At 43.6% G+C, this 10582-nt stretch overlaps 1 protein-coding gene across 1 annotated transcript in view; it reads left to right on the top strand.

Annotated features, from left to right (window-relative positions):
* Positions 1-446: 446 nt before the first annotated feature.
* Positions 447-10582, top strand: part of LOC310794543 (protein NLRC3-like) — a gene marked incomplete at both ends in the record, with an annotated part of 29899 nt that continues 19763 nt past the window's right edge. The window contains 2 exons of the mRNA XM_083656513.1: positions 447-471; positions 8917-10448. Coding sequence (XP_083512639.1) covers positions 447-471; positions 8917-10448 — 1557 coding nt within the window. The remainder of the gene's footprint in view (positions 472-8916; positions 10449-10582) is intronic.

The following is a 10582-nucleotide window of genomic DNA, read 5'->3' as shown; positions in this document are numbered from 1 at the left end:
TTACTGTTGGGGCATTTTAACAGGAACGACAGGACTTCTGAGTCCTGCCTCAAGTGGCCATTCGAGGAATTACAGCTTAAACAAAGACTTCCGCATCTTCAGGGGAAAGGTGGTGGGCTTGCCCCTTGGTCAAACCCTGAGCTAGCCCCCTGGTGGTCACTGAGCAGCTACCAGATCCGTCTGGGGGTTGAGATCTTTGCTCAAGGTCGAGTGGTGGTAGTTGCACAGGGTGGAGAAAGAATTATTCACTCTGACTTTGAAAGTTGGTACTGGGATTCAAACTGGCAACCTACTGGTCAAAACCCTGCTTCTCTAACATGTTCACTGCCACCACCCTGTTTCATCAATCCTTAGCAGGATCCAGCAGAAGAGAGCAGACTCCCCTGTACCCAGCTGTGTGTCCATGAAAAGTGACCGGTCTATGGGTCATCCTATTAGTTTCAAAGATGGACAGCAGTCTACTGAGCAAAGGTAAGAACGGAAAGCAGATAAGTTTATTTGATTCTAACAGAGGAAAGAAGTCATGATACTCTGTTGATTTAGTTTATTATTTTATTACAATTAACTATCCAGATTCCAGAAGGGTTTTGCTGAACATATTTTCTTTTGCAGCATTGCTCTGCCTCACATCCATAGTTACATATATTCATACCAGAGCTGCTCAGTATAACAACAGCCTTCTGCTGTTGGTTACTGAGCAGCTAACAGAACAGTCTGGGGGTTGAGATCTTTGCTCAAGGTCTAGTTGTTGGTAGTTTCACAGGGTGGAGAAAGAGTTACATATTCACCCTGACTTTCAAAGTTGTTACTGGGATTCAAACCGGCAACCTACTGGTCAAAACCCTGCTTCTCTAACATGTTCACTGCCACCACCCTGTTTTATCAATCCTTAGCAGGATCCAGCAGAAGAGAGCAGACTCCCCTGTACCCAGCTGTGTGTCCATGAAGAGTGACTTTTCTATGGGTCTTCCTATGAATTTCAAAGATGGACAGCAGTCTACTGAGCAAAGGTAAGAACTGAAAACAGACAAGTTTATTATTTGATTCTACTGAACAGACATAGCAAGTCAAGTCAAGTTTATTTGTATAGCACATTTCATACACATATGCAGTTCAAAGTGCTTCACATAAAATGATGATGAGGATGACATAAGAAAATAAAAAAAAGAGGATTAAATAGACATTTCACAACAGCTTTGTCTTTATACTGTAGTTTCTGTGTGCTTTATACTTGTGCAGAATTGTTTTATTTTGAAAATATCCGACTGGACGTCGTATTGTTATTATCGCTAACTAACACAGGAGTGCAGCCGGTCAATGCGGTCTGCGTCTCTGCTTCGTGAGCTGGATTAGCTCGCTGGCATAACCAGACGGACCAGACTCCAAAACAGATGAGATTAAAATGTGTCAGACACTGGTTTTGTATGCAGGAGACAAGGCTACAGCTGCCGGATCAAATGGACAAAAAGCCTGCAACACCACAAACACGACCAGAGCTCAGAAAACAACTAACGATAAAGCTCTATCCAGTGGCAGTATGGCCGCCTGTCACTCAACCGGGCCACGCCCATAATTATGCATAACTTTAAACCTTTATTAAATGTAAACGGCTGAGTTGTGCAAAAATTGACCCCCCTACAGTTGTTATGAAAAGGTGAAATTAGCTATATAGACCAAAACCGTGTTTCATTCCAGGCTGTAAAGATGTTTAATTACTGTTGGGGCATTTTAACAGGAACGACGGGACTTCTGAGTCCTGCCTCAAGTGGCCATTCGAGGAATTACAGCTTAAACAAAGACTTCCACATCTTCAGGGGAAAGGTGGTGGGCTTGCCCCTTGGTCAAACCCTGAGCTAGCCCCCTGGTGGTCACTGAGCAGCTACCAGATCCGTCTGGGGGTTGAGATCTTTGCTCAAGGTCGAGTGGTGGTAGTTGCACAGGGTGGAGAAAGAATCATTCACTCTGACTTTGAAAGTTGGTACTGGGATTCAAACTGGCAACCTACTGGTCAAAACCCTGCTTCTCTAACATGTTTACTGCCACCACCCTGTTTTATCAATCCTTAGCAGGATCCAGCAGGAGAGAGCAGACTCACCTGTACCCAGCTGTGTGTCCATGAAGAGTGACTGGTCTATGGATCGTCCTATTAGTTTCAAAGATGGACAGCAGTCTACTGAGCAAAGGTAAGAACTGAAAGCAGATAAGTTTATTTGATTCTAACAGAGGAAAGAAGTCATGATACTCTGTTGATTTAGTTTATTATTTTATTACAATTAACTATCCAGATTCCAGAAGGGTTTTGCTGAACATATTTTCTTTTGCAGCATTGCTCTGCCTCACATCCATAGTTACATATATTCATACCAGAGCTGCTCAGTATAACAACAGCCTTCTGCTGTTGGTGACTGAGCAGCTAACAGAACAGTCTGGGGGTTGAGATCTTTGCTCAAGGTCTAGTTGTTGGTAGTTTCACAGGGTGGAGAAAGAGTTACATATTCACCCTGACTTTCAAAGTTGTTACTGGGATTCAAACCGGCAACCTACTGGTCAAAACCCTGCTTCTCTAACATGTTCACTGCCACCACCCTGTTTTATCAATCCTTAGCAGGATCCAGCAGAAGAGAGCAGACTCCCCTGTACCCAGCTGTGTGTCCATGAAGAGTGACTTTTCTATGGGTCTTCCTATGAATTTCAAAGATGGACAGCAGTCTACTGAGCAAAGGTAAGAACTGAAAACAGACAAGTTTATTATTTGATTCTACTGAACAGACATAGCAAGTCAAGTCAAGTTTATTTGTATAGCACATTTCATACACATATGCAGTTCAAAGTGCTTCACATAAAATGATGATGAGGATGACATAAGAAAATAAAAAAAGAGGATTAAATAGACATTTCACAACAGCTTTGTCTTTATACTGTAGTTTCTGTGTGCTTTATACTTGTGCAGAATTGTTTTATTTTGAAAATATCCGACTGGACGTCGTATTGTTATTATCGCTAACTAACACAGGAGTGCAGCCGGTCAATGCGGTCTGCGTCTCTGCTTCGTGAGCTGGATTAGCTCGCTGGCATAACCAGATGGACCAGACTCCAAAACAGATGAGATTAAAATGTGTCAGACACTGGTTTTGTATGCAGGAGACAAGGCTACAGCTGCAGGATCAAATGGACAAAAAGCCTGCAACACCACAAACACGACCAGAGCTCAGAAAACAACTAACGATAAAGCTCTATCCAGTGGCAGTATGGCCGCCTGTCACTCAACCGGGCCACGCCCATAATTATGCATAACTTTAAACCTTTATTAAATGTAAACGGCTGAGTTGTGCAAAAATTGACCCCCCTACAGTTGTTATGAAAAGGTGAAATTAGCTATATAGACCAAAACCGTGTTTCATTCCAGGCTGTAAAGATGTTTAATTACTGTTGGGGCATTTTAACAGGAACGACGGGACTTCTGAGTCCTGCCTCAAGTGGCCATTCGAGGAATTACAGCTTAAACAAAGACTTCCACATCTTCAGGGGAAAGGTGGTGGGCTTGCCCCTTGGTCAAACCCTGAGCTAGCCCCCTGGTGGTCACTGAGCAGCTACCAGATCCGTCTGGGGGTTGAGATCTTTGCTCAAGGTCGAGTGGTGGTAGTTGCACAGGGTGGAGAAAGAATCATTCACTCTGACTTTGAAAGTTGGTACTGGGATTCAAACTGGCAACCTACTGGTCAAAACCCTGCTTCTCTAACATGTTTACTGCCACCACCCTGTTTTATCAATCCTTAGCAGGATCCAGCAGGAGAGAGCAGACTCACCTGTACCCAGCTGTGTGTCCATGAAGAGTGACTGGTCTATGGATCGTCCTATTAGTTTCAAAGATGGACAGCAGTCTACTGAGCAAAGGTAAGAACTGAAAACAGATGAGTTTATTTGATTCTACTGAACAGAGGAAAGAAGTCATGATACTCTATTGATTTAGTTTCTTCTCTCAAAACATCACATCCAATAATCATAGCAGCATTTACAGTAGGAATGCAGGATATTTAACGGACCGATACATTATCATCCAATATGGCCATTTTGCATGAGCTCGTGACGTCACAGCTGCACCTGGTGCCAGGCGCACTAGAGCCAAACATGGCTGCCGGCAGTGTGGCTGTTCCACAGTTTCAGATGATAACAACTAGGTCTGTCAAACGATTAATTTTCTTAATCGCGATTAATCTAGTTAATCGCGATTAATCGCATCTTTGTATCGCATATTTAAAATGCCATTATTTTGCATTTCAAAGCATTTTTAATTAGATATTAATAATTCTTACCAGTGTGTCGTGATTGGGAATCAAATGAATGCAAATAAATGTACTTTGTGATCTTGAATTTTAGATTTATTTTCAATCAAATAGAAGTGCAATGTAGACAGGAGGTAACAATGTCTACAAAATATATATTGAATAGAAAATAAATGCACAATTGTAAACAGTGCAGTACACGCTCCAGAACCGATACTTCCGGCGGCGGCGCTGTGGAACAGTCGAAACCCAAAATGACACAGCCGAAGAAGGGTGTGTCTGAGCTAAAAACTTTGGCACTTCCATGTGAATAATGGCTCGGTATTGGAAACTGTGTATTGATAACGTGTATATCGCTTGAAGCCATTGGAGCCGACCTCCCAGTGGTTAGAGGACCCGCGCATCCGAGACTCTGAAGAAGGAATGAGTGATGAGTCTCGCGCTAGCTATTTGGCTGCTAGCTGGCCGCTAGCTGCTCCGGTATGCTTAGCTTTTAGGTGATAGTTCAAACTCGATGTACTTCGGTGATATTTTAATTCCGTTTTACACAAGGTGCAAACTACTGTTGACTTGTCCACTGTGCCATTTGGGAGTTTTTTAAAGTAAAACGAGCCATTTAGAAGCATATTGCTGTCTTTATCCTCCATGCCTGCACAGGCAGGAGACAGGAAACGGCTGTGACCAGCTTGACTACAAGTACGGGTGCGACGAAGGGACAAAATAGCAGCAGGCGATTAACACGATTAAAAATAAATAACGCGTTACGTCGGCCCTTAATCGCATCGCGATTAACGCATTAACGCTGACAGCCCTGATAACAACACTATTGCACTATTGAGGGGAAACATCTGAGCTGGCATTACGTTAAACCAAAAAGTATTGGAGGCAGTCGCGCACATCCAAAAAACGTAAAGCAGGTGCAGGAAGCAAAAAACAGTACAAAGTGAAACACTGGAGCTCCAATTACCTTTTTATTTAGCCATCCAACATTGACGTTTCGAGCTACTGCTCTTCCTCAGACATAAAGATTGTTACAAAGACGCCATGTTTAAATACACCCGTCATGTGATAGTCACATGACTCCAGAAAAGATACATAAAAGTTACATAAAAGCCACGGATGCACAACAACAGACACACAGTAGACAAATATGTTTACATAACCATCAAGTATATATACAGGGTAAAAATACATATAGATCAGACCCTTAGGGCCCTATCGTTGTACAGCACTATCGTTTGCGCTGCCTTTACGCTGCGTTTGCGCGCCTCTTATTGCTATCTTCCCAGCGTCTTAAGCTATTGTCTGCCTCCACCGTCCAGTTTTGCGATGTGATGACACAGGTGTAGGCGTGGCCCGGGCGTGTCGGTGGGCCTCTACGCTATCATGTGTCTCGCGCAAGTGTCATTTAGCGCTGTGGGGAAGATACCGTCGGTATGTGCCGAGCACAAAGAGAGGTTTGGGAGTTGCCCGTTCCAAAATAGGCGTTACAGCGCAATGTGTTAGAAAAAATCGCATTACATTACATTACATTACGTCATTTGACGCTTTTATCCAAAGCGACTTACAATAACACCTATAAGAAATAAGAAATCGCCTTGGGTGCTCTCAATTTTAACGCCAGGAAATAGCTGGTCTTACCGCAAATGCAGACGTACGCCTGAGCGCAGACAGTCTCTACATCTCCGTGCAGTGCAGGAAGTCCTTGCTTGGATACATTTACTCACGGCATGGATGTCACTCTCCTCGCGCCTGCACACACTCTTCTCTCCTCGGAATGCCACGTTGAGTTTCAACTATAGCCTGCATTCCAGAAAAAACACACCTTGTTTTAAAAATGAGAATTTGTTTGTCATGGTTTTATTAGGCTACATAATTCTCGACCATACAGGTCTGTGGTGTAACATTAGATTACTTTAGGTAGGAGACCACATGCCACAGGCATTACCACACCTCCACAATACTTTTGGGCATAAACACGCCTAATACTCATCCTCATCAAGCAAGCTGACAATGATGGAATCATCAGCGTACTTGATGATGAATCTGTCGGCATGACGACTAAAACAGTCATTTGTATACAGAATATACAAGAAGGCAGACAAGACACAACCCTGTGGTGAGCCGGTCGAGGATGTTAAGAAGCTGGACAGAGTTCCGTTTACTCTTACTTGTTGTGATCTATTTGTAAGAAAGTCTAGAATCCATCCAACAAGACCCGCGTCTAAACAAAAAAGGCGTACAAGTTTCTCAACCAAAATGTGAGGCTGGATCGTATTGAACGCTGAAGAAAAGTCTACAAAGAGCAGCCTGGCGTGGTTCCCACTGCCTTCTAAGTGCTTACAGACAAGGTTAAGTAGGGTAGCTGTATGCAGAACTGGACAGAGCCATCATCTGTTTGGAGACCAATAATAAGGAAAACAAACACACACATTACATTAAAAAAATCTGTCAACATCACATAGTGTCTTTTCTTTCATCTTTCATCTTTCCATGTCTTCCCCATTAACTTCAATAGAACTGGCCCCAATGCAAATGGGGCCTCCAATGATACTTTACTAAAACAGTCATATATATAATATCAGAAGTGCTCTTTGTTTTGTGTTCACAGTAGTGATGTCAGTTAGATTTGGTTAGGTCAGAGCTATGGAATAGTCTTTTGAATCATCCATCTTTGCTCAACACATCTGTCTTTTGTCACCCCAGGTGTGCATAAAATACAGGTTAAGAACTTATTTCTTAAAATACAAAGATGTGAAATAATTATCGGTTATTGTATCCGTTATTGGCCAGGAGAAGCGTATATTTATCGGTTATCGTATCGGCTGAAAAAAATCCATATCGTGCATCCCTAATTTACAGTGGATTTCACTGTGTGTGTGTGTGTGTGTGTGTGTGTGTGTGTGTGTGTGTGTTTTTGCGTGTGTGTGTGTGTTTTTGCGTGTGTGTGTGTGTGACATTATATGACCTAATACTTCATGTGTTCTCCAGAGTCCACCAGGAGAGGTCAGAGGTTTCCAGTGGTCAGTCTGTCCAGGAGCTTCAAACAGACCTAGACTCCATATTTATGGTGTGTAAATGTACAACACATTTTACTGCAGCTACTGAATTACAAAACAACTACTCTGGTCTGTTGTTGTTGTTGTTGTTTCTCCTCTAGTCTCTCCCAAGACTCAAATATTACGTTGAATTGCTGTGCTCCGCATACTACACAAATGAGTCTGTGCCACTTCACAGCCACTGCTGGGGTTTGAGGGCGAGTCTAGGCGGGTTGAAATTGAATGAGTGACAGGTCATAGGACCAATGAGAGAGCGGTTTGAAAAATGGGCTGCGCCTCCCGTGCAGAGCCATGTAGATAGAAGAGTCCCGACATCGCCATTCACTCCAATGGACCAGTTTTTTACTCTCAAGAGTTCCAGGAATTAAGGTCCTGGATTAAGCAGCACTGCCGAGTTGCAGCAAAATAGACAGTTTGTGTTGTACTCTGAAAGGGTTTTCCCCCCTTGAATCAAATTGTACATTATCAGCTTTATTTTAGCATGCAAAAGTAGCGCGAGACCCATTCCTGGCTGTTCATTGGCTACTGAGTCTCACATTTTGGTCCTCCGCTGACGCCACTCTCTCTCTAGAGGACACTATTCCCGTGTCGTCTGATCGCAGATTGCAAAGTCGTTACTGAGTGGTGGAGACTGAATCCACCACTGGCCAATCACTGGCCAAGTGAACGGTTCACTTCCATCCCCAGCTGGCTGAAGGGAGTGTCCCAGACCCAGAGAGAGATCTGCAGCATGCAGTAACGTAGTGTATCAGCGTAACAACTCATGGGTCTGGCGTTGAGACTATTTCTCCCCAAACCCTGTTCCATCAGGAGGTCTTTTGCCTACTTCCTGGTCATTATTGTAGATAAGAATTTGTTCTTAACTAACTTCTTGCCTGGTAAAATAAAGATTGTTGGTTGATGAGGTCTTCAAGCTGCACTATTTAGACCAGTGGATCTGATGTTATTACAGTATTATTATTATTTTTCAGAATGTTTAATTCAAATGTTATTCTGTTGCAGCTGCTTGAGGAGAACATTGTCACTTTTGTGAAGAAGGAGCTGAAGAGAGTCCAGCTGGTTCTGAGTCAAGAGTACCCAGAATGCTTAGAGAGTCCGAGGGAGGAGGAGGAGGCTTTTCTAAACATCACACTGCTCTTCCTGAGGAGAATGAAGCAGGAGGAGCTGGCTGACTCTCTGCAGAGCAGTAAGAGGCTTTAACAGCTTTAACATGATGGAGGGAGGAAGTGGTGGGAAAATGGGAGATATATGATTAGTTAAATATAGACATTTCTCAAGAAAGATTGATTCAATTCCAGATTGCAAAATAATATTCACAATCCTCATGAATCATCAGCTAAAATCATTGATTTATTCATGTGGGTGTATAATGCTGAACACAGTATTATTTAAGAACAAATGCCAACACAGATGCATTTCACATTGGGTAGCACACACAGTCAGGACCTGTTTGTCCACCAGTGATGAGCAGAATAGATGCTATGGGGTTAGGAAAAGTATGCATTCGCAGATTAATATTTACACTTCTCATATTTACAGCAACATCCACTGATTGATGTAATTTGTACTTTCAGAAACTCTTGCTGGAGTGTGCCAACGTAATCACAAATCCAGTCTGAAGGAGAAGTTCCAGTGTCTGTTTGAGGGGATTGCTAAAGCAGGAAACCCAACACTTCTGAATCAGACCTACACAGAGCATTACCTCACAGAGGGAGGGAGTGGAGATGTCAATGATGAACATGAGGTGAGACAGATTGAAGCAGCATCCAGGAAACCAGTGAGACCGGAAACAATAATCAAAAGTGAAGACATCTTTAAACCCTTACCTGGAAGAGATGAACCAACCAGAACATTGATGACAAAGGGAGTGGCTGGCATTGGGAAAACAGTCTTAACACAGAAGTTCACTCTGGACTGGGCTGAAGACAAAGCCAACCAGGATATACAGTTCACATTTCCATTCACTTTCCGAGAGCTGAATCTGCTGAAAGGGAAAAAGTACAGCTTGGTGGAACTTCTTCATCACTTCTTTCCTGAGACCAAAGGAATCTTCAGATTTGACAAGTTCCAAGTTGTGTTCATCTTTGACGGTGTGGATGAGTGTCGACTTCCTCTGGACTTCCAGAACAACAGGATTGTGACTGATGTTACAGAGTCAACCTCGGTGGACGTGCTGCTGACAAACCTTATCAAGGGGAAACTGCTTCCCGCTGCTCGCCTCTGGATGACCACACGACCTGCAGCAGCCAAGCAGATCCCTCCTGAGTGCATTGACATGGTAACAGAGGTGAGAGGCTTCACTGACTCACAGAAGGATGAGTACTTCAGGAAGAGATTCATAGATAAGGAGCAGGCCAGCAGAATCATCTCCCACATCAAGACTTCACGAACCCTCCACATCATGTGCCACATACCAGTGTTTTGTTGGATCACTGCTACAGTTCTGGAGCTTGTGTTGAAAACCAGAGAGAGAAGAGACATGCCCAAGACCCTGACTGAGATGTACATCCACTTCCTGCTGGTTCAGTCCAAACAGGCGGATGTCAAGTATCATGGGAGTGCTGAAACAGATCCAATCTGGAATAAAAAGAGAAGGAAGATGATTCTCTCTCTGGGAAAACTGGCTTTTGAGGAGCTAGAGAGAGGCAACCTAATCTTCTATGAAGCCGACCTGAGAAAGTGTGACATTGATATCAGAGCAGCCTCAGTGTACTCAGGAGTGTTCACACAGATCTTTAAAGAGGAGCGTGGGCTGAACGAGGACACTGTGTTCTGCTTTGTCCATCTGAGCATTCAGGAGTTTCTGGCTGCAGTTTATGTCTTTCTGTCCTTCATCAACACTGGTGTCAATCTCCTGTCAGAAAATCAATCAACATCCTGGTGGTCAACACTATCAAGAGACAAATCTAAACTAACACACCTCTACCAGAGTGCTGTGGACAAGGCCTTACAGAGTCCAAATGGACACCTGGACTTGTTCCTCCGCTTCCTCCTGGGTCTTTCACTAGAGACCAATCAGACTCTCCTAAAAGGCCTGCTGACACAGACAGGAAGTAGTTTGAAGACCAATCAGAAAACGGTCCAGTACATCCGGGAGAAGATCGAGGTGAATCCCTCTTCAGAGAAAACCATCAATCTGTTCCACTGTCTGAATGAGCTGAATGACTGTTCTCTATTGAAGGCGATCCAACATCACCTAAATTCAGGAAGTCTCTCCACAGCCGGACTCTGGCCTGCTCG

The sequence above is a fragment of the Poromitra crassiceps genome, assembly GCF_964638095.1.
Source record: "Poromitra crassiceps genome assembly, chromosome: 20".
In the NCBI taxonomy this organism is placed as follows: Eukaryota; Metazoa; Chordata; class Actinopteri; order Beryciformes; family Melamphaidae; genus Poromitra; species Poromitra crassiceps.
The sequence above is the reverse complement of the archived record's forward strand: the minus strand, read 5'-3'. Positions and strand labels throughout refer to the sequence as shown.